General features: G+C 44.4%; 1 protein-coding gene across 2 annotated transcripts in view; it reads right to left on the bottom strand.

The window, feature by feature from the left end:
* Positions 1-1,768: 1,768 nt before the first annotated feature.
* Positions 1,769-27,457, bottom strand: part of PKDCC (protein kinase domain containing, cytoplasmic) — a 60,815-nt gene continuing 35,126 nt past the window's right edge. For both annotated transcript variants that reach the window (XM_056852782.1, XM_056852783.1), the window contains 3 exons: positions 27,290-27,397; positions 6,463-6,636; positions 1,769-1,864 (listed from right to left, as the gene is read on the bottom strand). In XM_056852782.1, coding sequence (XP_056708760.1) covers positions 1,779-1,864; positions 6,463-6,636; positions 27,290-27,397 — 368 coding nt within the window. In that variant the 3' untranslated portion in view covers positions 1,769-1,778. The remainder of the gene's footprint in view (positions 1,865-6,462; positions 6,637-27,289; positions 27,398-27,457) is intronic.

Genomic DNA, 27,457 nt, shown 5'->3' with positions numbered 1-27,457 from the left:
TCTTTCAGCTGAGTCTGTATGTAACATCAAATATATGAGTGTCCAATACATTTGCATTGCAATCCTAAACAGACTTACACCCCACTCCTCCAGATGAAACCTGCTGGGTGACCTTGGGCCAGTCACAGTTTTCTCCAAACTCTCTCAGCCCACGCAGACCGGCAATGGCAAACCACCCATGAACACCTCTTGCCTTGAGAACCCTATGCAGTCGCCATAAGTCAGCTGGGACTTGATGGCACTTTCCACCACCACCAAGCCCATTGACTTCAATGGACTTACAAGGGTGTAACTGTGCTTATGATTTCACTGCAGAACTGTTATGTGAAGTCTTAGGGCCAAGCTAGATGTGACAGATTCCTCAAGGCTGCCATGAGGACACCACCATTTAAAAGTAAACGTTTAAAAAGTGCTGCGAGAGCCCACAGCACATCGTCAAGTGGCAGCTGACTTATAGTGACCCCTTATGGGATTTTCAAGGCAAGAGGCGTTTGGAGGTGGTTTGCCATTACCTGCCTCTTCATTACAACCCTGGTATTCCTTGCAGGTCTCCCATCCAAATACTAGCCAGGGTCAGGGCTGAGAGTAAAGACACTCCTGGATTCCATCTCCTTGTACTCTCTTGTGCCCACACTTTACCATGACCAAGGTGTGGTACCCAAGAAAAACCTATGTAAAAGCGAAGACTCGATTGTCAATGGCTCTCATTAAGTTGTACAGGAAGCTGCGATTATAAAAATGGTTGCAAGAAGAACAAAACCTCCTGCACAAGAAGGTGAGGTCAGTAAGGGCAGGGTTAGTCCCCGACTCAACAGAATGAGTTCACACTTCTACTTTCTCCAAAATAAGGGCATGATTTCTACTCACTCCTATGGAAAAAGTAAATTGTCGGGACTTAGGAACACGACTGGGAAGGAAAAATACTTTCCCCTCTTTCATGAAGATAGGTGCCACATAGATCTGTTTGACTCATAGAGTCCATCCCAGAGGTCACTGCAATGGACCACTCTCCATTCATTACAGTGATAGGAATTGTGCTAGTTTACAGTCAATGGAAAGTTGGCCACCCACTGAATCTATCAATTCTATTTTGATCCACTGGAGAGGGACCGTCATATTTTTTGGTCATGTATATTTGGTACCACAAAGCATGAGCGTTGATTGTCTTCCAAGAGGTTTGGATCTTTAGCTTTGGAACTCATGAGCTCTTTCAATGCTGGGGTGATTGTACTTGCCCACATAAATAATATTTGAACAGAGGTCTCAAGATTCCTATGGAAAAGAAGAATTTCCAGCCCAACTGTATGCAAAAAAAAACAAACAAAACAAAACAAAACATAACATTTATAATCCTAATAGGAAAAGCAACCTAAGGCTGGCCCTTTGCTTTCTAACAACCTATGGATAGCCACACAGTGTATCACATTTTGGATATCATTCTGCTTCTTTTTTTAAAAAAAATCACATTTTAAAAATGTCATCCTATTGCACATTCGTCCTGGTCATACAGGTATCTTCTTTAAAGTTTGGTTTCACACTCCGTAGATGAGAATGAGTGATAGTGCAAATCCCTCTCCATCCTCAGCTTTCTCCGATGCAATTGCAGTCTAAATTTATTTGCAAACTGCTACTGTTATTTACTAGCTGGACTAGGGCAGCAATCCTATGCACACATACTGGGGAGCAAGATCAATTGAACTTCATGGGAGTTACTTCCAGCCCAACTGCATAGGACTGCATAAACTTGCATAGGACTGAACAGTTGGTCACTTTCTCTTTCAATTCAACACTTTCACATATGTTGTCTTGTCACGGTCAGACATAATGGACATGGATCCCATCTTAAAGTAGACAAGCTGCCGACCTATACAGAAGACAAAAAGAAAGGGGGAGGGGAAACGGTTAGTAGAAATGAGCACAGTCATGATCCCTCCCCAAACCCGGCCCTCCTCAGACTCCACCCCAAAATTCTCCAGGTATTTCCCGACCCAGAACGGGCAACCCTAAGTTAGGTGGATGGTAAAGAAAGTAGGGATCAAAGCAAGAGGGGGGGAAATGGGGGGCAGTGGGGGAAATCTTCACAAGACCCTTCTTCTTTAAACATAAAAAGTAATTGCGGTGGGAGGGGCAAAATTCCTTCTGGTGCATGAATTAACTCTTCCCCCCTGCACCATTTCCCTGATAGAAAATGTCCCCCACCCATGTGTATTAAAGACGCTTGGTAGAGTAGACAGACAGATGCCTCTGGATGATGGAGGGAGATTTTCATCTAGGGAAATGGCAAACTCCCAATATATACCAGGGGTCTCCCATGAGTTCTTTTCAGAGCCAAATCACATGTTTAAAGTTCCAGTCACAGAATCGAGTGTCACATGCAGTTTTATTCTTGTGTTTTGCCAGCAAACACAATGTACACACACACACACACACACACACACAGTGAGAACTTGAAATCCATGATTCAAAAACCAGAAAATTCACTCACAAATTTAAATTCCAAATCCCAGCCTATTTCCAACTGGGAATCATATCATGCCATGTGGACTGAACAGTTGTTTTACTAGTTTTTAACATTTAAGAGGTTTTCCACATGTTCTGTTATTTCAGTTATCACTGATTAATATAATTATAATTGATTGATTATAGTTTATCATTTTTATAAACTGCTTTACTATATTAAGGCAGGAAAGAGATCAATAAACATTCACTACAAAGAAAGGTACCCAACATACGAAAACACAAAGCACATGACACCTCAGACATACATTCTCCCAAAGTTCCCTGAGGTTATTTGGGCTGCCCTTCAAGACAGGTTGCCTTTGTTATTATCTGCTAGTGCTGAGGCAGTGAGTTATGGCCTCCTTCTCATCGAAGGAGGATCCTGCTCACATTTCAACCAGCTGGATGCAGTCTCCCAGCACACACATGCTAATCTCTATGACACTCACCACAACCGATAAAGGGAAGGTGCTGGAATGTATTCCACAGAATCACTCTTGCAGCTGCTTGACCTTCCTCTACCTTCCGTCTAAACTGAATGCAAAGGACAGCAACTTCTCTCATATCCTGCCTTTCACAACTGCTGCCGCCAGCAATGTCATGCCATGTTTTGAATATTGCCGAGGACTGTTTTGTATATTTCATATCCTTCTAAAACCGGGGAACTGACATGTGGTGAGGAATGTTATGCCTTTTATGCATAGCTGTTTCCATCGCGGTCACCCCTCTGACAACTTCAGGTTTTTGTTTTGATTATGCATGCCATTTCTGACCATCAGAGGTTGCCTTGCTCTCCCCTTGCATTTCCCCACGATTTCCCCGTGTTTCCTCGTGTGTGGGGAGTGCTTGTGCACATTTGCTCCTTTCTGTGGCTGCAGGGGGCGTATTTCTTGGGGTACAGACACAAAGCTTTCAGTGGAGCTTCAGATGAAGCTTCTTAAGATACCCCCCAAGTTCTGTAAACATTGGGTCAGGGGGTCCCGAGATATGGGCTCCCCCCTTTTTCCATGGCTGCAGGGGGCGCATTTTTGGGGGTACAGACCCCAAACTTTCAGTGGAGCTTCAGATGAAGCTTCTTAAGATACCCCCCAAGTTTTGTAAACATTGGGTCGGGGTCTCGAGATATGGGCTCTCCCCCTTTTCCCTCCCCCCTTTTCCATTTATGTGGCTGCAGGGAGCGCTTTTTTGGGGATATAGCCCCCAAACTTTCAGCATAGCTTTAGACAATTATTCTTAAGATACCACCCAAGTTTTGTAAAGATGGGTTCAGTGGGGGCAGAAATATCGCCTCCCCCCCTTTTCTCTTTCCGTGGCTGCAGGGAGCGCATTTTTGGGGTGCAGATCCCAAACTTTGAGCGGAGTTTCAGACCAGTGTTCTTAAGAGACCACCCAAGTTTTGTGAACATTGGGTCAGGGGGTCCCGAGATATGGGCTTTCCCCTTTCCCCTTTCCCCTTTTCCCTATTGGGATGAATGGATCAGCCGATCCTGTGTGCATCTTCTCCAGAGCAAAACGTCCCATGCCTAACTGGAATCATCTTGGATTACAAGTCTTCCCCAGCCCCTCCTGATGGAACAGAAGACAGCCACAGTAAGACCCCTTTGGGGGCTTTAATCTATAATTTTTCTCCTGTGTATGTGTGTGTGTGTGGGGGGAAAGCAGAGTCTGTGTGTGTGTGGGGAGGGAGCAGTTTCTGTGGGTGGGGGGGAAGCCAAAGGGGGCTTTCGTCGGTTCTGCCTGGGGTGTGTGTTCCCCCTCGAGTCTCTCGCTCCCTGGTTTGAGGGGGGAGGTTTCAGTTGTGTGTTGCAAAGGTGTTGTTTAACAAGGTTGTGTTGTTTTGCAGTTGCTTTGCAAATTTCTCGGCTGTTGTCGGGGCTGGGAGCTTTGTGCGTGGGCGGCATGCTCTGCTGAGAGATGCACATTAAGGGTGGGGGGGACCCCTTTCAGGGCCCATATCTCAGCCCCCCCTCACCCAATCTTTACAAAACTTGGGGAGTCTTTCAATAAACGTCCTTTGAAGCTCTGCCGAACGTTTGGGACCTCTAACCCCAAAAATGCCCCTTCCAGAGCCACGGAAAGGAGCGATTGTGTTTTTAATGGCTTTATTCGGCCGGATTTTTTTCCGAACTTTGAATTCCCGCCGAATTGAACGGATCCGAAGTGGGGGAGTTCGGACTTCGGCATATCCCGAATCTAAACGGGCTGAATTCGGCCGAATCCGAACTATACCGATTTTTTTTTAATTCAACAGCCCTAGTTCCATGTGGTCTCACAAGAATCCTGAGAGATCAGCTTTGATCTTTAAATTAACAAGCTCCTAGCTCTCACAACAGGAGTCCAGTAGATTGCATAGGCATGTGGGATGAGAGCAATGCAGAATCCTCTTATGTAAAAAAATAAATTTAAGGGGAAGACAACAGCTTCTTCAACCTATTGAAGTTTCCCCTACACTCCTGCAAACCCCACCTGCTATTCTTTTAACAAAAAAAACAAAACAAAAAATAAGATTGAAGAATCCTCCTTCTCAATTCTGTTCTTTTAATTCCAAGGCAATGGCAAAGAATGTGATCTTTCAGATCTAAACAGGTATGCTTGGACAAATAGACAGAACAAAAGACCACATCAACTACTACCAGACCACATCAACTACTACGGTTGGAGGCTTAATTGCTCGCCAATCAAAACAACCTGGAAACCCTACAGCCATGCCATCCTTCTGGAATGGCTGGCTGAGCTGGGAGTGAGGGTGGTATTGTGCATCAGTATTGTGATTTTACTTGACTGGCTGATTCAAGAAGGTGTTGCTGGGGGAAAGGGTACTGATGATAGGCCCAGTGATAGTTATGCTGTAGGTCTCCCCATGTAGTTTAACATTTACATGAAACCTGTGAGAGAAATCATCTAGGGATTTGGAGTGAGGTGCAGCCAATGTGCAAATGACACCAAGTTCTATTCTTCCTTAACAGTTGAGTGGGGTGTTGAGCAGATTCCTGGAGAAGGTAATGGGAGCACAATCTAGACAAGACTAAGGTGCTATTGCCCAAAGGCAAAGCTGCTTGAGGACTGAGAAGTTAGCCTATCCTGAGGGGGATGCACTCTCTTTGAAGGAGGAAGTCCATAGCTTGTCAGTGCTGCTGGATCCTGACCTACGGTTGGAGGTGCAACTCTCCTCTGTGGTATCAGTTCTGGTCGATGAACCAGCTACAGCCGTTCCTCACAAAGTGTGATTTAGCCGCATGCTCTGATCACATACAGGTTAGATTAGTGGAATAAGCCTTTGAAAATTGTCTGAAATTTTCAAATGGCCCCAAATGCAGCAGCCAGATTATTATTGGGAGCTGGATACAGAGATTATATAACCCTAAGATTGCCAGCTCTGGTTCTAGCAGCAGTGGGAGTGCTGTGGGGGGGGGGGACAGATACTGGCAAAAGAGCATTGTGTGATGTCACTCCTGGCTAAGAACCTGAAAGCAACATTGCAACATCACATGGCACTCCAGGATTTCCTCTATGGTAAAAACTATGAGAACATTCCTAGAGTGCCGTGCAATGCCACCTCTGGGTTCCTGACTGGAAGTGACTGGCTATAAATGAAGAAAGTATGTAAGTAAATACATTTGCAGACAAGTCTCACTGCATCTCCTATTCCCGAAACATTTCACTAGCACAGGAGGAGAGTCACCACCAGAAAGCTGAGAGAGGAAGGTACCAGGTTTGGGGATCCTGTTAACTTCTCCACCCTCCCCCTCTAAGTTCCATAGGAAAAACAGTACAGGAGAGGTTCCTTCAATGCAGAGCTTGAGGAGTATGTAGCAGCAGCAGCAAGTAAACCAGTCCTCTCCCCCTTTGTGTTTCAGAATTCCACCCTCTGAATGACAATCAAAGGCATGATCCAGATTTCACATATTCTCACCATTTGGTGAGTATGTCATTTAGTAACTTTAGCTTGGCAGCATTTATTACCTGTCCACGTTGTTTGGTTGGTCAGAACAAACGCTTTGCACTGGGAATGGCTCTCGCAAACTTCCATGGCCTCATTAACATCAAACACAGAGAGAAGACATCCCTTGTGATGGTAAGATGGCCAACACCTGTAATTCTCATTGACAATAGTTGCTTCAGGCATCCTTTTATAGCCTACAATTTAAAAACGGAAAGTAATCACTTCAAACGTTCACTTTTTAAGTCAACCATCAGACGAGTCAGGCCCTTTAAAAGGTTACTGAAACACTTTTCAAGTTCTGCAGAGTATATTACTTTTTTTCACGCATCTTGCTCGAAACATTTGCCGCAAAGAGCATTTTGTTAGGTTCATTTTGGTGAGGAGGGACATCGACAACAAACTCTTCCCCAGCTTTATCCTTCTCTTCATGCCTGTCCAACACAACCCACTAATTTTGCAGGTAGGGTTGCCAAGTCCCTCTTCACCACTGGTGGGAGGTTTTTGGGGTGGAGCCTGAGGAGGGCAGAGTTTGGGGAGGGGAGGGACTTGCATGCCATAGAGTCCAATTGCCAAAGCGGCCATTTTCTCCAGGTGAACTGATCACTATCGGCTGGAGATCAGTTGAAATAGCAGGAGATCTCCAGCTAGTATCTGGAGGTTGGCAACCCTATTTGCGGAGGCCTTTATGGACCGTGAACAACATCCACTTGAGCAAACCAGACAGTGAGCTGAACTGCCAAGGCGAGTCCCAATGAGGCCTTCCCAGCCCGCCTTCTGAGTCTGGAGAGCGTGCCTGTTTTTCTCCCACTTTGTGAAGAAAAGACAGGGGCTTTAATTAAGCAAACCTTTTTGATTCCTTCCTTGGATTAATACAAAAGGGCAGTTGCTTGATGGGCCCCAGAGAGAAAGACATGGTGGGGGGGAGAGAAAGGAGGCAAGGCTTGGCTCTTGCCCGGTACCTCTCCTTTGGCCGCGGATTAACTGCCCCCTTTGGCTGCCGTTCAGTCTCCCTCCTTTTATGAGCTCCTTTTTCTCGCTTGTTTGCTGCTCCCAGCTCTCCTCCGTTTCCCAGCTGCTTGCAGTCTCCTCTAATGAATGCATCTGCCAAATTAAACTAATCATTTATAAATATTTCTACTTTGCCCTCTGACTTGCAAAAAAACAAAAAATTGCCAGGCAAAATCACGAGCTTACAATTGTACAGATTACAGAAACTAGATCCGGAGTCTCAGTTTCACGGCCTGCGATTCTGAGAGTCATTTCAGTTCAAGGGCTTTCACCTGCAAGCTATGAAATTTCAGCCTGTTGACATTTTGGAAAGGGTTTCGTAACGATGCTTCTACCATATCAGGCATGGAGTTCACTATTGGCTGCAATTAGGTGCCTGTTTACCTGGGAAAAAGTGGGATTTATTCCCAAGTAAACAAGCGTGGGGTGAGGCCCTATAACCTAATGGACAATGAGTTGGCTAATACAAGAATTGTTCCCCACTGCATTTAGTGCGCATTCTACACACTATCTCCTTGTAAAATCATGTGATCTATTTAGTAAATACACATTTGTTTTGTACAGCCTTCAAGTAATTTATTTCCTTAGGATGACAAAAATACAAAGTCATATCCAGAATGCATTCTCCACGCTTTGTGTTCTCTGAGTTTTTAATTTTAAAAAAGTTAAAACTCCTCACCGAAAGAAAAGCTACTGTTTGCAATCCTCATTAATTGTCCAAATGAAGGATTCTGGCTTGCTTTGCCTAACTTATTTTGCTTCTTTTACTCATGGGAAACAAGCCAATGGTTGTGGAGGGCACTGGAATACCATGCCGGGGAACCGCTGCTCTGTGAGACAGGTGGGAGATTAATGTATAGATTAAATCATTGTAGATGTCACTGGGTTGGATGTACACTGTGTAGCTCATTTTCAGGGTTGGTTTTAGCACTTAGAGTCATCTTAGAATTGATATAAATCAAATTGATGGCGCAATGACTAAGCCAAATAATGTTCAGTCAAAGCACCTTATAAACAGCAACTCCGATTCCCTACAAATCAGGGCATTTGGCATGGAAATGAGCTTTAAAAATCAAAAAGAAGTCTTGCTAAATGGTCTTATTGGAGGGTCTTAGAACGTGTGGCAAACGGTGAGAAATTCAGAGCTGATCTACATATTCACAGGATCATGTAGCAAAATGCTGGTTTGTACCATTTCTGCCTGTAGGTTTTCTTAGTTCTGAACACTTCCCTCATGTAAAGAGCTCCCTAGTTAACTAGTACATCATTAGGGTTGCCAACCTCCACGTACTAGCAGGAGATTTCCTGCTATTACAACTCATCTCCAGCTGATAGAGATCAATTCCCCTGGAGAAAAATGGCCACTTTGGCAATTGGACTCAATGGAATTTAAGTCCCTCCCCTCTCCAAACTCTGCCCTCCTCAGACTCCGCCCCAAAAACCTCTTGATTGTAGCCCTGACTTCCCTGCCCCTAACACTGCCTGTTTCTTCTGTATTCATTTGTCCTCAGCTACTTGGGTCACTAGGTCTCCTGATGCTCAAGGATGGAGTTTGGGAGCTGAAGGATGGTGCCTGGCAGATGAGCAGCTGAGATGCTGGAGGCAGAAAATGGTACCAGGATGGTCAGGGGAAGGGCTTATCTGTGTCTGTACCTCAGAAATTTGATGGATGGGGAGGGGAGGGATTGAATAGTGAACTCTCTCAAACTAAGCAAAAAATGAATAACAGGAGACCAGTGTAAGCTGCTTTGGGTTCCCATTGGGGAGAAAGGTGGAATATATATGATGTAAATACAAATAAATAAATAAGTAGTCTAAGCCCCTTGCTTCTGGCCCCTTATCCTGATAAATTGCTCCCTGCTAATACATTATTGCAGATGCCAGAAATGTAACATTCAATGAAGTTGAAATGCACAACAGTACTAAACCAATGAAGATCCCAGTGGCGCAGAGTGGTAAGCTGCCGTACCACAGTAAAAAGCTCTGCTCACAACCTGAGTTTGATCCCAACGGAAGTCGGTTTCAGGTAGCTGGCTCAAGGTTGACTCAGCCTTCCATCCTTCCGAGGTCGGTAAAATAAGCACCCAGCTTGCTGAGGGTAAAGTGTAGATGACTGGGGAAGGCAATTGCAAACCACCCCATAAAAACAGTCTGCCTAGTAAATGTTAGGATGTGACATCACTCCATGGGTCAGTAATGACCTGGTGCTTGCACAGGGGACTACCTTTACCTTTACTAAACCAATGGTTTGGAATTAAAATGCACGTCCCCTGAGTCCTGGTCTACACATGCCACTGAATGAGGCAGACAAGTTCTGTGGCTATAGAATGGGATGTACCAACTCAAACTATAGATAGGAATATTCACATTCTACTCATTCTTTACCAAGAATGCTGGAATACATGTGTGGAAACTTATATTTTTATCAGATGTTAATTGCACAGGTAGATGTACCACAGTTTCCTGCAAATCAGGACTTTCAACAGAGCATCAGAGGGAGGGCAGGAAACAACCAGGAACTCTTCCATTCTGCTGAATCCAGCTTAGTTATGAATCCCGTCATCATGGATTGTTTGTACCGAATAACATTGGTTAGTCCCATGAGCAGCATTGGAAGCCAATTCCAGAAGAAAAGCAGGACAAAAATATAATAATCCAAATAAATCAATCTCACCACACACAAGAGAAGGTTTTTTGCCTTCCTCAGGGCGTAGAGCAGGGGACAATGGGGGAATAGAGGGGGTGGCTGTGAATTTCCTGCCTTGTGCAGGGGCTGGACTAGATGACCCTGAGGACCCTTCCAGCTATATAATCCTGAGAATCTGCCAAGGTCTCAACCAATCTGCCTCTATGCCTACTATACTGACGTTAGAGTTTATACATCATGTGGCTGAGTCATCAGAGCCATTAAGCAGCTTTTGTATAACTTGTTCTGCTTGAGGCAGGCTTGCAGAATTCGGCTTTTTGGCTTGCGGAAATTCTGTCTTTCATCTTGCAAAAAATCCACTCCACCCTTCCTGCACTCAGAAATGTCATTACCCAGAGACGGGCTAACTGTACCTTTGGACACAGCCCCTGTGAATTCAAAGGCCTAAATAAAGCTCTTGTAATATTACCTAACATGTTCTGTTCCTGTGGAAAGGTTCAGGCAAATAAAGTAAATCTTTCCACTCTTGGCAGCCCGCACAGGTATGCAGCACAGACCCATTTGTCAGATTCCTACAGCCCGGAAGCCACAAAGGTCTCCAAAGGTCTCCAGGCTCTGGACTAATGTAAATAATATGTCATAACATATTTAGTAAATGGTAATGCAAGCCACACGCAAATATACAGAGAGGAGGAGGAGGACTAATTGGGTCTCGAGATGGGAAGTTACTGAGCATGATGAGCTGGGATAAGCTGAAAGCTTCAGTTTGACAGAGAGGGGCTTGAGGAGAACCGCAGCAGGACAACTGGAAGGGCCCTCTGTCTGGCTGAAGGGACACAGAGCGCTTCTGTTCCCAAGGAACTTTTGGCAAACTTCCAAGACTGGCACACAGCTCGGAACAGCCACTGATTTCAACAGTTGTTATCTTTCTCTCTTTTCCAGACCCATTTAGCAGGAACTCAGTGGGGCAAGGCCTTCTTCATAAGGGAAACAGGTTTGCCAGAAATGACCTGCCAACTGACAGGAATCTGGGGAGGCAGGGACATTTGTGAAGGGGTTGCTGCTGGATGACAGTGTGACGTCACTTCTTGGGGGGGGGGAGAACCAGAGAATGCTGTCAGTCCACTCTAGGAATTGACAGAAACTCTATGGCAAAACTGTAGAGTTTCCAACCATTTCTACAGTGGACTAACACCTCTTCCAATTTCCCCCTGAATGCGGTGTCATGCCATCACAACAATGGCAATTTATTTCCTCCCACTGGTCATCTGAGTGGTGGCAGGAAACAGGAGCCGGGGTGAAGGATCCCCCACCTCCAGCAGGAACTTGGGAACCCTGGAAGCAGTCAGTCAATCGTGCCGGACCTCCTCCTGAACATGGAGAGGCCAATGTAGTCCATGCCAGAAAAACCACATATTAGCAAATGCTGAGAGAACATAAATGTCAGCATTCATTTCTGTAGATCCAAAATGTTGGAGACTAGATATCTTTATTATTCTTTAAGCATTCGTAAATTTCATCTGGCGTCCTCAGCATTCCCATTTGAATACTGACATTTATATCTGTATATTGTAAGCCTTCTCTAGCTAGGGTTGCCAACCTCCAGGTACTAGCTGAAGATCTCCTGCTATTTCAACTGATCTCCAGCTGATAGAGATCAGTTCACCTGCAGAAAATGGCCGCTTTGGCAATTGGACTCTATGGCATTGAAGTCCCTCCCTTCCCCAAACCCCACCCTCTTCAGGCTCCGCCCCAAAAACCTCCCGCTGGTGGTGAAGAGAGACCTGGCAACCCTATCTCAAGCAGAAGAGGCGGCATAGAAGTATTCTAAATAAATATTATCATTGCTGCTCACTGAATCCCTGACAAGATATTCACAGCGGGAATATGCATAGTATAGCTTTCCAGGTTGCACTGAAGAGCAACCTCTAATTCCATATTAGCTTTGTAATTTGTGGCTTGCCCACAGTGTGGGACAGTTGACCGTGCTAAGTTAAATTACAGCTCCTTAAGATGAACTTTTCTTAACCAGAACTATTAAATAGCTCTAAACAAAGGTCTTGCAAATGAACCTCAGCTGCTATTGAATGGATGCCTAGACCTTACAGAGCACAATATGATATACGTCCACAATGTAAGGATATGTACCCTCTTTTCCATATCAAGTATATCACTAGGAAGCTTCTCAAAATTGTGCATTTAGCAGCATCCATCTAAACTAAAGTTATTGAAATATGTATGTTGATTTTCTTGCCTTTATGTTTGTTATGCATTGAGTAGTCAGTGAGCAGAACAGCCTCAAAGAGTCATGGGGGGATTTATTTCTTCCATATCAAATACACAATGTTCGTACGAATCATGTATACTATGCTTCATGCCTTAGACATAATCGCTCTGTGAGGTCAGCGATCATTGTTTTCACTTTCCAGATGTGGAGGAGTGGAAAAATAGGGACATGCCCAAGGCCACCCAGTGAGTTCATAACTGGGCCAAGATCTGAACTCGGGTTAAAGTCCAGTACTCTGTCAACTGGACCACACTGGCTGACAATTGGCAGGACACCCTGCAGAGGAGAGGAAAGCAATGGTGTTGGTCTTCTGGTTTGCTTTGTCTTTTGGGAGTGCAATTGCAGAAGGGTATGGAAAGCAGCAAGTGCTCAGGCCTGCGAATGAAAGAAGTCCGCCCCCCCCAAAGCTCCACACCAACTGGAAAACAAGGCTCACGGGATCCATAAACCCGTCAGCACATGCTAGATGCCTTGACACGCAGCACAGATGGATGTGAACGATTAGACAAGGAGACAGACAGGGTGGTTGTAATGACTTCTTAAGAATTAGGCTCATTGGAAGCTTTACTACACCCAAAGAAATATCACTAAACATCCCAGGTAAGAGAGCCTCTCTAGTCCCACAGAGGAGCCCTTTACCCACAAGCGGTTACCAAATCCTTAGTCCTGCATTGTGACACTTCTGAGAAAATTGCACAAGACAAAGGAGATAAGTGAGGGGGAAATGGGGGAGGAATGCAGGTTTGCCCGAAAGGAACAAAGGAGTGATGGGAGGAATTTCAGAATGTAGGCATTCCAAAGATAAAATCACCCAGATCGCAAATCCAAAACATATTACAACCCCCAAAGCCCTCCAAACTTTGCTACAGCTGTTACCAATGTTCATTGTCCCTGCTCAACACCCCTCCCTGCTAGTTGCCCCCCCCCCAAGCAAACACCTTGCAAAGGGGCAGGAGCATCTGTGTGTGGGATGGAGCTTGATGCATCAGAACACTTCATTAACTGGCATGATCGCTTCCAAGCATGAACATGGAGACTCATGGGTCCTATGTATGTTCTCCTGCCACAAGTTCTCCCTGCCACCCCTCTGCAAAGGTAAGTTTGCTTAGAAGGGGAAACCGACAGGGAGAGTTCAAGGTGATCACTCCTGAGGTTGCATTTCTGGAGCTTCCTCAGAGAAAAGCTCAAAAAAATTCAACCTTTTTTCTGAGAATTCTCTGGCAAAGCTCGGGGGGGGGAGGAATAAGGTATTCTGAAATGAGCCAGGTGAAGAACATACCAATCATTATAAAGTCCTTCCCCACAAGTCAGCATTTCCCACGCCCACCTTGGTTGTTGGTGTGAAAGATGCCTGGGGGTGAAACTTTAATCCAGGCTTCTCTCCTCTGACCCTGAGGATGTGGCATTTGGGTGCTTCCCTTCTGTGGTTTTCTCCAAATCTAGAATTACTCTACAGTAGAGCTGTATTATTATTCTTTTTAAATCCTGTGCCAATTCTCCTACAAGAGTTAGGATCACAGCCAGCACACATTTGTGCTTCCTTTCTCTCTTCCACTCCTGATTAGGATCCCTTGAGTTTAATGATTAGGATTAGAATCCCTTGAGCCTAATCCCATGGGTTCTTACAGAGAGCAACCAAGGTGGCAAACATGTCAACTGTACAACTTCAGTGTGCAGGTAGGACCTTGCGATCATATTTTTATTCTGTTCCCAAAAAAGAATGAAATCTACTTGGATCATATGTGATGCTTTTGGACCTGCATAGCAGCATCTATCAATAGGGTTGCCAACCTCCAGGTACTAGCTGGAGATCTCCTGCTATTACACCTGATCTCCTGCCAATAGAGAACATGGCCGCTTTGGCAATTGAACTCTATGGCATTGAAGTCCCTCCCCAAACCCCACCCTCCTCAGGCTCCACCCCAAAACCTCCCACCGGTAGTGAAGAGGGACCTGGCAACCCTATCTATCAAACTAGACATAATGGCCAGCCACTGTTAACACATGCTCAGAAAAATTATGTGACCCGCTTGCTAGGTCTGGATGACAGGGTCCTGATTGCCAAAACACTCAGGTTCGTTCTGCATGTCATTATGAACATTATCAGGGCTTCTGCTTTCTTCTCCTTTTCTTTCCTGAGGGAACCATTCTGGTAAATATGGCGCGTTGGGTCAAGACATCATGATAACGCATGAAGTACACAGAAACAAAGGGAGTGTTGCATGGATGTTTGGACAATATGCTTCCTTCACATGCATACACAACACATTTCCCAACTGGTAAGAGGACATATGAGCAAAAACAAGGCCCTTTCGCATTCATGATAAAAAGCAATGTTGTTGTTTTTAAATGTTCCCCAATGCTCTCCATAATTGGTGATCCAGTTACGCTTCGAGCTATTGATATTTTGCCCATCACTATTAATAACACTGACCTGCATTACAAAGCTTGCTCTAAAGATTACTAAAATGATATATTCAAAGTGCTTTGAAACTATGCAGAAACTGTGCACTAAGTGATGTTGACGATGATGATTATAGCATTTGAAGGTTTATTAAGTGGTGGTTTCCAAGATCTCTCCCCCCCACCCCACCTCCAACTGTATTGGCTAATGGGAATCCATCTGGTACTCTGGCTTTATTTCAGCTCAATATACTTGAATGTAATTTAGGAATAACTGCCTGGATAAGAGGCAGGTTTGGTTCAGGGTTCTTTGTCTTGCCAAAACTTGAAACCTGCATAAATGGAGTTCATGGAATTTGAAGACTCCCTACAGTAAATCACATCATAAAAGGTCACAGTTCTGCGTAATTTCCAGACTAATGGTGTTTAAAACCAGCAAATGCGTGCCTCAAACTATAAACGTAGCAATAAATTTATATTTAACATTTACACACATGCACAAAGGTTGACATCGCATGTGAAAAAGCCCCCCTTCTAATGTCATGCAACGGCATTGCAATGGGTTCAACAATAACTGAAGTGATAGCACAAGCCAAACTGTTCAGCTTTAGTTGTTTGAGGCTATCCTTGTAGAAGATGAAGGAATATCAGCAAGACTGGTTTCACAATCGGTAATAAATACACATTGGAACACCCTGTGCCACTGTTTAAGCGCACCAGCATAAACCTGAACATGGTTCACTCCTGGATTACTCACAACTGTTCACCTCTTCATACCATCTGGCAAAGTAAGCTCTGACTCACAAAAGCTCCTGCTGGAATAAATGCCGTTGGTCTTTAAGGTGCCACTGACTCCTATTCTGCTCCCAGAGCGCCTTTAGAAGGAGATGACATGGTCTGAGACCTTCTGTATGCAAAGCATGAGCTCTAGCTCTACATACAGAACAGAAACCTAGCATGGTGCCGTAAGTCAGCTTGCTGAGACGTCCTCAGATGAAGAGATATCAGTCTTTTATGCATGGGCTGGATCTCCCTGCTTGAACCTGGGTTCATCGCACATTAAAGTAACCTGGGTTGGGGAAAACTGTACGCATTGGCTTGAATGATTAGGGACGAAACTGTGTGCTAATCGAACCACCCCTTTAAATGCTGCTCTGTAATTGGCTTACCTCGCAGTGCTCCCCATGAGAGAACATTTCCTTCCCTCCCAAACCCAACTGCCGCATAAAAAAGCATTTTAAGAACAAAAAACAAAAAACGGAGCAATTTGGAAGAAGGGGGGTGGAATCCAAGCCCCATTTTTTAAAAGCCTTTCTTTTGCTCAGAAAGAGCTCCGAGATAGCAGGAAGCACTTGAATCTCCACCTCCTTACACACTGCTTTGTGATTGGCTGTGAGAGAAGCCAATGTTCTTTTTTCCCCTGCATGCTGCTTTGAGGAGGGGGTTGGAAAGGGGTAGGGTGTTATTGCGTGGGGAAGCTCAACCTGAGAACGGAGTATGCACGCTCTGTGACTCCAGAATGAGCCAGGGGGCGAAAATGCATGGTCGCTTTAGCCTCCTTTATTCCCTGTTTCAGCCAGGATCGAACGCATGCGTTTTCAGCCAAAAACGCATGGCCACTTAGCCCACTTTATTCCCTGTTTCAGCCAGGAGTTATTTCGGCTCAGCCCTGGATTAAATCTTTTTGAAGGAACGTTACCTCATCCCTTGTCGGCTCAACCCTGTTTCAAGGCAAAATGAACCTGGCTTTTCCCATTCCTCTTCTGGCAGCCAACCAGGGGAAGGACAGAAGATTGGCATCTCTCACAGACAATCACGAAGCAGTGTGTGAAGAGGCCTTGGAACTGAAGCTGGCCCTGGATTTGGATTGCCCCTCCGGTACTGATGCCTAGGAATTGGATTTGAACAGCACGGTGCCTGACCTCAGACTGGTTTCCTGGTTACGCTATCTGTCTCTGGCCCTTGTATCTACTAGCATTCCGGACACACGTCATGGAAAAAGCTAGTGCAAAAAAGAGGGCTGGGCCAATAACAAGAACAAGGAAGGGGAAAGAAAGGAAAAAATGTCTGGCAACGCTATTTTACAAAACCTCCTGATGAAGCATAGGTGGAGGCAAAATGCATACGGATTGTCAACTTGAAATAAACTATTTTAAATCACTGTGCCGATTATTTATTTATTTATTGAGTTTTCTTGTTATGGAAAAAGGTAGAAAAAGAGAAGGGGGAGAAACCTCTGATAGAAGTCAGAAAAAAATGTGCAAAGACATGAAAAAAATGTGCAAACCTCTGTTGCTTTGCACATGGAAAAAGCTAGACCAAACTGCTTCATGAGAACACTTTCAGTCTTACCTTTAAGACCCTAAATGGCTTGGGACTGGAGTACTCAAACACTGTCTAGCCTGCTAGTTAAGACCCTCTTCTCAAGCCCCGCTCCCTGTGCCCTCGCCTGCAGAAGTGAGATGGGTAGCAATTAGAGACAAGAGTTTTTTCAGTGGGTGGCAATTTCCCTTTGGAATGTGTGTGTGTTAAGTGCCTTAACATCGCTTCTGACTTATGACAACCCTATGAATTAATGACCTCCAAAACATCCTATCAGTAACAGCCTTACTCAGGCCTTGCAAACTGAGGGCCGTGGCTTCCTTTACAAAGTCCGTCCTGCTCATGACAACTACTTTACTATCTTTATGCACCAGGCCAAAACATTTCTTTTTATCAAAGTTTTTAACTACATGGTTCTATCTTTTTAGAACTGTATTTGTGGTTTGCATTTATCCTGAGGACTGTTCTATGAAAATCCTTTTTCGTTGGTTTATTCCCTGGCATGTTTTTAATACCTTGTTCTACTATTGATTATTTGTATGCTTTTTGTGATTTTATTGTATTGTTTTACATTGTAAGCCACTTCGAGAATGTCTCTGGATAAATGGCATATATCAGCGGCCACCAACATGGTGCTCATGAGTACCATGGTTTCCACCAACACCTTTTCTGGTGCCTACCATGTGTTTTTAGGAAGTGGGTGGGACCAGGTAGGGCTTTTGCCCAGGAAGGTTTCTGATTGGCTGGTCAGATGTCCACAGCACAAGGATCTACACTGTGTTACTGAAGTGAAGCTGTGGCAATCATTTTGTGTCTGGCTCCACCTCCTGTGGCCACCATTTTGTGGCAGCCATTTTGTTGCTGTGTCCACCATGCCATGTCAGAATTCCAAATGTGCCCACAGGCTCAAAAAGGTTGGGGACCCCTGACATATACCTTTTCTAAATTTGTGCCTAGAAATGATTTTTAAAGACATTACCGTATATTTTAAAATTACTGTTGAATAGTGCCTAGGGATCTCAACTTGTAGTAAAGCAAGTAACCAACTGTTTGGCCACAGATTCAGTGGCCCATCTTGTTATTCACCAGCCTTGTATCACCATGCTGAATGGGTTGTGGAGAAGCAGCTAGCATGAGATTCCTGTGTTCCCCAGTCACTGACCAATAATCTATTACTCTGCGCAGCAATCCAAGCAAACTGTAGTAACAATCTTCTTTTCCAAACTCACCTCTAGTAACTCAATTAAGACGGGCATGCCAACCCCCTTCCACCCTACTTCAGACTCAAGTCACATAAATAAACTCCAGGGCTACAATATAATATAAATAGGCTGCGGTTTCCTCCTTTAAACTTGCTTGAGTCACCCTCAATCTGACTTTAATCAGTCCTAATGACCATTTATTTCAGCCGCAGAAGCCAGATTGCATTTTTTTAACTGCCAACCGTAGCTACCAGTTGGAAAACTGCCCAGCCTCCTTTTCTAGTTATCACCTGTCAATGTACAGTGACTCATGCACACAACTGTAGGAATGGGCATCCTTACTCCCTCCACAACCCCCCCAGCCCTCCAAGGACTTTTTCAGCCCTGGACCTAGTCTGGTAAAACTCTCCATCTAGTGAGAACTGGGCCCTGTGAGATTTAGCCCAATTCTTCAGGGCCTGTAAGATGGAGATGTTCCGCCTGGTTTATGGTTATCAGGTCCCTCTTTGCCATCGGCGAGAGGGTTTTGGGGCGAAGCCTGAGGAGGGCGGGGTTTGGGGAGGGGAGGGACTTCAGTGTCATAGAAACCAATTGCCAAAGTGGCCATTTTCTCCAAGTGAACTGATCACTGTCGGCTGGAGATCAGTTGTAATAATAGGAGATCTCCAGCTAGTACCTGGAGGTTGGCAACACGACTTATGGTTGAGGGCAGCGACGGAATTACATCTTGGGCCTGGCCTCCTCATCCCTTTATTCATCCCTTCTTTCTGTTTCCCTTCTAACCTTAGTGTATTTTCCTACCCCTGTGTCTGCCCTCTCCATCCCCTCCCCCCCCCGAAAGATATCAAGATATGCTTAAGGGCCAAGTCACCTTGTATAACATCCTCCCTAGGGTGGAATCGTCTGGGTGCCATCTGTAGAGGATCTACTAATTACTATGTTTTAGCTTATTTAGATGGTTTTAACTGTATTTATATTATGTATTCTGACATGTTGTTAGCTGCCCTGAGCCCAATTTGCCTGGGTAGGGCAGGGTAGAAATAAAAATTATTACTATTATCATCATCATGCTCAAATTATCCTGTAGGGGACACTTTCCTTTAGTTACTAAGGCTGTGAACTCAGCAAGATACTTGAAGGAAGCAAGAGGTAACTTATGGACATTCTTATTTATTTAAGGAAGTTGTTGCCTATAAGTAGAGAAAGGTTTATAAAGTAGAGAATATTACAAAAAAAAAATCCCATTCAGGTAACAGTTCATAAGCAGATGCTCAAAGGCACCAAGACAAATGTTTTTGGCCATCAGATTATAGACGTTTCTCATAGTTATGAAGAAGCACCTGATTTTTCCATTCATTTTTACAAAGCCTTGCTTGGTAGAGTTGCCAGCTCCGATTTGGGAAATACCTGGAGATTTTGGGGGCAGACCCTGAGGAGGGTGGGGTTTGGGGAGGGGAGGGACTTTAAGGCATTGAGCCCAAATACCAAAGCGGCCATTTTCTCCAGGTGAATTGATCTCTATCGGCTGGAGATCAGTTGTAATAGCAGGAGATCTCCAGGTATTACCTGGTAGTTGACAACCCTAGATACCAGGGAGATTTCTCACCTTGTCCTCTGCTCAGTTTTATGCTTTTTTCTTTGTTTAGACTTCTAAAAATTCAGCTTTCTAATTTTACCATGTCTTAATATTATGTTGTGAGTCACCTTAAGGGCCATTTGTACAACAGACAGGCAGGGAATAAATCTTCTATAAATAGAGAAGTAAGATTCTACTAAGCCTACAAGCCCACAGTTATAACCAAACATCCTACCCTGTTAGAGAATGAGGTCTGATTCTATGTTGAATAGGTTTCCTGTTTTCTCCATAGGTTGCTATAGCATTTTGGAAACACCATTGTACTGTAAATATTTACGCACAGCACGGCCTTGCCAAACCATCAAAAGGGCAAATGAGAACAGTTAAGTCTTACCTTACAGGCAGTCATTGCATTCCTTTGCTCTTTTAGAAAGCAACTTCCCCACCCCCAAGCTTTCATTTATCCTTTGCAACCCCCAGGATGTAATAATGACAGTTGCTTGCTTTAACAAATTAAAAAACAAACAGAATTTGATACTTAAATGCCTGAGGACGGTCCCTTAGGTCAAGCAGCCTTAAAGGAGTTACTCTAGTGGCCTAGGGTTGCCAATTTCTAGGTACTTTGGCAATTCAAAATAAAAGCACCAGCAAAAATACACCCAATAAGGTAACTACAATACAAAGTTGCTATTAGAAAAATATATTGAAAATGGATTCTCACTAACACAACCTCCGTTGAGCAGATAGAAAAAATGTTTTTTTACAAGTGGTCTAAATTAGACCCAATATGATGACGCAAAAGCGTTACAAAAAGGTGAGCATAGGCACAATTGTTCAAATCATTTCAAGTCCATACACATAAAATGCACATTGCAACAGTTAGGCAGCGGAGACCGGATGTTGTGCAATGGAAATCTGGTATAATTCCATTTCATGCGAAACTTTTTCAAGCTTTCAGTCCTTCCGTGCACAGTTCATTCAATCTATGAAGGAGTGTACCTTCTTTGTATGCATGGACGGCAAAGTAAGACTTAAATGCCTGAGGACGGTCCCTTAGGTCAAGCAGCCTTAAAGGAGTTACTCTAGTGGCCTAGGGTTGCCAATTTCTAGGTACTAGCTGGAGATCTCCTGCTATACAACTGATCTCCAGCTGATGGAGATCAGTTCACCTGGAGGAAATGGCCACTTTGGCAATTGAAGTCCCTCCCCTCCTCAGGCTCCATCCAAAAAACCTCCCGCCAATGGCAAAGAGGGACCTGGCAACCTTATAGTGGCCCCATCCACTGGTGGGATACTGCCCTTCTTCCTTTGGGTGACCATAATAGCTTCTTTCAGACATTTCTTCCTTGTGTAAGACTGCAACTGTGCGTATCCTGATATGTATGGTCACCATGTTGTCTCAATAACATGCAACAACCACACACATTTTACACGCTCATATAGCTTCACTACATGCAAGCCTGAATCCTGAAAAATCCAGTAGTTAGTTCCCATGTACCAAAGATGTACCTGTTCAGACAACATGGTGCGCACATGTATTGGGAGCTGCACACTCCCATAGGGTTGCCAGCTCCAAGGGGTGGAGCCTGAGGAGGACGGGGTTTGGGGAAGGGAAGGACTTCTATTCTATAGAATCCAATTGCCAAAGCGGCCATTTTCTCCAGGTGAACTGATCTTTATCAGCTGGAGATCAGCTATACTAGCAGGAGATCTCCAGCTATTACCTGGAGGTTCAATGCAAAATATCAATAGGGGAGTGGTACCCAAAGCACACATATATAAAGAAAAATACACATTCAGGTGTATAGTGGTATTTTTTTCTTTATATATTACCTGGAGGTTGGCAACTCTACACTCCCAATATGTGCAGTTGCAGGCCTTGTGGAATGCATGAGTATAATGTCTGAAAAGGGCTGTTCCCAAAGGGACAAAATTTGTGTCCCTTCAGGATTCATATTCAACAGGTGCCAGTTACCCTCTCTTAACAACATTATGATCAAGAAGCTGAACTTCTGCCTCCCTCTGAACTATCAAAGGGACAGAAGTCCAGGGCCTTTGAGAGTAGGGTTACTCTTGACTGTTCCAAATATGAGAGCAGATGATGCAGAAAAAGTGCTGAGGAAGAATCCTGAAGTCCTAATAGCAAATAGGTGAATTTTCCAAGTGGTAGTGGTTTAGGTGTTGGACTAGGACCTGGGAAACCCAGGTTCAAATCCCCATTCATGCCATGGAAGCTTGCTTGGTGTCCTTGGGCCAGTCACACACACTCAACCATAACCCTGGCTAATATTAGGATGGGAGAACTCCAAGGAATACTAAGGTCGTGACGCAGAAACAGGCCTTGGCAAACCGCCTCCCACTGTCTCTTGCCTTGGAAACCCTAAGGGTTCACCATAAATCACCTAAGACTTGACGGCAAAAAAAAAAAAAAAAGGTTAGAGCACTTAGTTTTACACAGACAGTAGGGTTACATTTGTCAAAGATGGGATGGAGCACTAGACCTGGTTCTAACAGGCTTGTACAGTTCTCAGTATCTCAGTTTCCTTTCCATGTATTGTGTTTCCACTATAGTGACCTGCTTCTCATCATCGCTGGAGTTCTCCCAGATCTCTATAGAGTGTGTTGAATGGATATAGATGGCTCCCTGAGGGAGCTCGTTCTTAGGCTGATGGCATTGCCAGGCTTCCTTCTGATCAAACCTCAGAAGCCCTCAGAGAGGCTGCTGGGGAAGTCATCAAACATGAAGGTGGTTCGGGGGCTTCCCCAAGAGACCAAAAACTGGTTCGCGCCTCTTTGTGGCTGGCTGAGCTTCAGAATAAATAATTCACTTTTAATTAGCTCTGCCAAAGATTCTCTAGCTTCATATATTTATGTAGAAATGGGCAATTTTGATGAGGGCAGGATTTTTTTCTTCCAGCGAATGCTTGAATTTTGTACAGAGTCATCTTGTTCAACTTCTTTTGACATCATTGCTCCCCCCTGGTCAATGTTTCTTCCTGGATGAAGTCATACAGTGTTCCCCTATAATCAAGGATTATTCAGTGAAAGGGACAATAGTATAATAGATAGCCAATCAGATTTGGGTATACAATAACATTGCTGACAGCAAGTGAAAATGATAGCAGAGTCAATGGATAAACTGCCTTTATGCAAGGTGCCAAAGATTTCAATTTAAAAGGGAAACCTTTTTGACACTGCTAAAAATGTTCACCCAAAAAACCCTGTGTAATCTTGGTTCATCTGTAGTTTAAATAGCTACATCAAACAGCTGGACACAAACCACTTTGTGAATATTAGAATAAGTCATAAAAGGATTGGGACTATTGTTTCTAAATTTTTGGAAAACATATCATTCAAGTCAAAAGAAGGTGACTTGTATTTTTCTGCATCCATCACCCATGTTTTGTTTACAGCACAAATGTATACATTCCAAGGTTCTCTGCAGCCAGCAGTATTAATAAAGTATTTTCGAACACAGTGTCACTTCAAGAAGCATTGCCTCCAGATAACCAGCCTTAATAATGGGATGATTTACGATTAAAACACACACACATGACTATTAAAGTTCCCACACACACACACACATATGCTTTGTTTCTGTGTCACTAAAGCAAAGTCCAAAGAAGAATATAATTTATGGTACTATAAAAGGGTTTACCGCTGAAACACAGTGAAAGCTTAAGACCCAAGTCCTTCTGTAACATGACCAAGGTTTATCTTGTTAACTTTTTATTTATGGGAAGGCTCAGATCGACAAGTGTTTTTTATGGAGTTGCTTTTCTACTGATGGTTGGTACCGCTTCCCTTTCCTGAAATTGGATGTATTCTCTCTCTCTTGCTCTCTCTCCCCTCTCTCTCTCAGGCAGTATAGGTATGATCATCAGGCTCTTTCATAAAAATCTGAGCTCTTCCCCAAAGATCAGCATCACTTCTTATTGGATAGAAATTTTTACAATGCATTATTTGAGACACTCCAGTTCAGCAGTTGCTAATAGCTTCACCAATAAGATTCAGCATGGGTGATGAATTTCTATGGTTCAAAGAATTTCACATGCATTATCACTAGGGTTGCCAACCTTCAGGTTGTGCTATTCCCTGTATTGTGTTGTATCCTATATGTAATGCCGACACATTGCATGCAATTATATGTTATGTTTAATTTGTTTAGTGGTCCCTGAGGAAGGCTATGTTAAGCCGAAACAGAAAGGATACCGGTCTTCTGTAGCAAAGACAACTTCTTTTACCTCTTGGACACAGGAAAACATTTCCTGAATTGTATTCCTACTGAGCACATAGTTGCAAGTGCATAGGAACTGTTATTGATACGGTGCATGTTATCCGTTGTTGTATAGGAGTGCACACGGACTGCAAGTGCACATGGACTACATGAATATATATGCTGAAATATATGTTTAATGTTTTGTGACTACCTTGTGATTCACGTCTCATAATTAATTTACATGCAACTTGAAATTGCTGGTCTATGTTTGCTAACTTACTGACAACAGGCTAACTCAAGTTTACCCAACCTTCAGGTACTAGCTGGAGATCTCCTGCTATTGCAACTGATCTCCAGCCGATAGAAATCAGTTCCCCTGGAGAAAATGGCTGCTTTGGCAATTGGACTCTATGGCATTAAAGTCCCTCCCCTCCCCAAATCCCGCCCTCTCCAGGCTCTGCCCCAAAAACCTCCTGCTGATGGTGAAGAGGGACCTGGCAACCCTAATTATCATAGCCCTTAGAACAGTAAGGCAGGCCAGCAATACCACCCACTGAGGCCTTATGGATTGGCCACTGGCTGTGATGAGACTTGAGTCAGCAACCATCTGGGATCACAACTGTTGTCTACTGCTAAATGCCCTTCCTGAAAACAGTGTGCTTCACTCATTTCAATCAAAAAGGGAGATCCACGCTGGGCATTGCTTTTTGCAGGGAGATGTGCATTGTTGAAATGAATAAGGCAGGTAGTAAACACACAGATGTGGGACAACATGCTTGTTCTAGGTAGGAATGAACTGAGATTCCAGACTGCTGAGTGGGGGAAAAATACCTATTAACCATTAACTATGAACATTTGAAAACTTGGTTCTATTTACAAAAAAAATAAATATTAAATGCAATCCAACCTGATCATTATTCGGTATGGCTTGTAGGAGAAAAATCCAAAAGGGATTGGGGCAAAATACCCCAAAAGACCTGTTTCTAAACAAGGGGGACCCATGCCATTGCCAAAACAGGCCAAATTAAGCAGGTACACACTGTTATTTGTTTTACTTTCTAGGAAACGAATGAAGACCATATACTCATACTGCTGTCCCAGCCTCATGAGCCTGCAATTCTACTCCAGCGTAATAGGCCAAGGCAGGGTTTATGTTCAACAGAACCTTGTGCTGTTCTAATGGTGCGGTTAAATCTGGATTCGGCAGACAGCCCCAAGGACCCTCCAACATCCCAGCGCTCCCTCCACAAAGGATGGATTGTATTGCTGAAAACAATTTGGCTATGTCGACAGCTGTCGCTCAGCAAAGTTGGTGATGAAAACCTGCAAATTAGAAAGTTAAACGAACACCTGCATCGGTCCTTCTGCCAGTTCCTTACTGTGATGCTTGCCAGAGAGTTCATGAATGACGAACCTGATTTCCTACCCGGCTAAAGGAGCTCAGAACAGAAGCCCAGGTACAGCACTGTCATCTCCATCCTAGCCTGCCTAGAAATTTCAGCAAAGCAGCCAGGGTTGGAACGGCTCCCTCTCACTGGGAATTTCCCCATCTGTATTCCTTATTCAGCTCCGCACTATGACCCTGCCCAAAGCCCATCCACATGATGATACTACAATTCACCCACCTTAACAATTGCATCATCCTCACCCTTAAGAAAATGATTACACCAGAAAGAGTTGAGTGTGCCATGAGGGCCAAAAGCCAACAAACTTGCATGAAGAGAAATTAGGGTTGCCAACCTCCAAGTGGTGGCTTGAGATCTTCCACTATTACAACTGATCCCCAGCTGACAGAAATCAGCTCCCCTAGAGAAAATAGCCGTTTTGGCAACTGGACTCTATGGCATTGAAGTCCCTCCCCTCCCCAAACCTTGCCCTCCCCAGGCTCCACCCCCCAAAAAAAATCTCCAGGTATTTCCCAACCCAGAGTTGGCAACACTAAGAAAAATGGACATCCTATGCTCAATTAATTGTTAGGATTCTAAAATTGGGCCATGTGGATTCATCCCCCACCTCCAGCTTCCATATGCTGTGGAGTTGTGAGAAGCAGAGAGCCAAAAGGCAACACTGCTTTGACCTCTCCTCACCCACCATCAAGAACCAGCTTTGAAATACCACTACCATCCCCTTCAAGGTCTCTCACCAAAGTAAGAAGCAACCTATGGCACACGTGCCAGGGGGCACTCAGAGCCCTCTCTGTGGGCATGCGCACCATCGCCCCAACACAGAGTTCGCCTGAGTTCATTACTAGAAAGCCAGAGGGATGTGGGGCCGGGCTGCTCCCCTCCCCCTCTCTGCGCGCGCCTGAGGGCATTTCTCACATCACCCGCCCCTCTGCCCAGCAGCCCAATGGGAGCGCTTCCTCCCTCCCTTGTCACATGCGGCAGGGCGGCTCACATGCCGGGCGGCTCACATGCGGCGTGAGGGTGCAGCGCGGACGGCAGCCTGTTGAGTCTGTGGCGAAGGTGATTCCCGTGGTGGGGTTGGAGAGGAGCTAGGTTGGAGGGGAGCATAGCTCACAGCGTGGCATAGCTGGAGGGGAGCTCTGTTATTGTGTTTTTCTTTTAAGACAAAAGATGTTAATGTATGAGTTGTTTTTTCTAAACTAAAACCTCAGTATTCAGGTTAAATTGCTGTGTTGGCACTTTGCCATAAATATGTGGGTTTTGGGTTGCAGTTTGGGCACTCGGTCTCTAAAAGGTTTACCATCACTGTTATAAGAGAATGGCCAGCCTAAGGGATCTGATTCCAGAACTCTATGGACTTCATCCAACACTGTCTCCCATGTCATACTGGTCCTTTCCAACCTGGAACACCATTTCTGTTCTTTTAGCTTATACAGGGGATAAAGCCAGTCCATATGGAGCACTGGGAATTTTTAAAGAAAGCATAAAGAACAGAAGAGTTCATTCTGTTATCATCTCAATTCATCTGGAGCCCAACATTACATTGTCCCCAAGAGATAATGACACTACAGTTACATTATCATTCAGCATGTGTCTCTACATGCACTGCCATCAATCCCTCCCAATTTTATTCAGCTCTTTGATAACCTTGCACATGCCTGGAACTGTATGCTATCCACTGGAATTCCCACCTCCCTTTTCCATAGCTTCATGACCCTCTGAGCCCCGATCCATTTCAGTGCAGGACTTTGCTGCACATCTACAAGCAACACTGTACCAGATCTTGGAGTCCTTGTCGTGTTCTCTAGGTAGAGGCCGCTCTTGTATAAATGCAAAACTCTTTCTAAGTGAGCAACAGTTGTGTCTATTCCCCAATGAAGCTCTCCTGAAAAGGAAAGAGGAAAAATAGACTCAGTTAAGTAAAAAGTAGCTGTCAAAAAAGAGA

The sequence above is a fragment of the Euleptes europaea genome, chromosome 7, assembly GCF_029931775.1.
Source record: "Euleptes europaea isolate rEulEur1 chromosome 7, rEulEur1.hap1, whole genome shotgun sequence".
Lineage (NCBI taxonomy): Eukaryota > Metazoa > Chordata > Lepidosauria > Squamata > Sphaerodactylidae > Euleptes > Euleptes europaea.
Note: the sequence above shows the minus strand (reverse complement) of the source record. Positions and strands in the feature narration are given on the sequence as shown.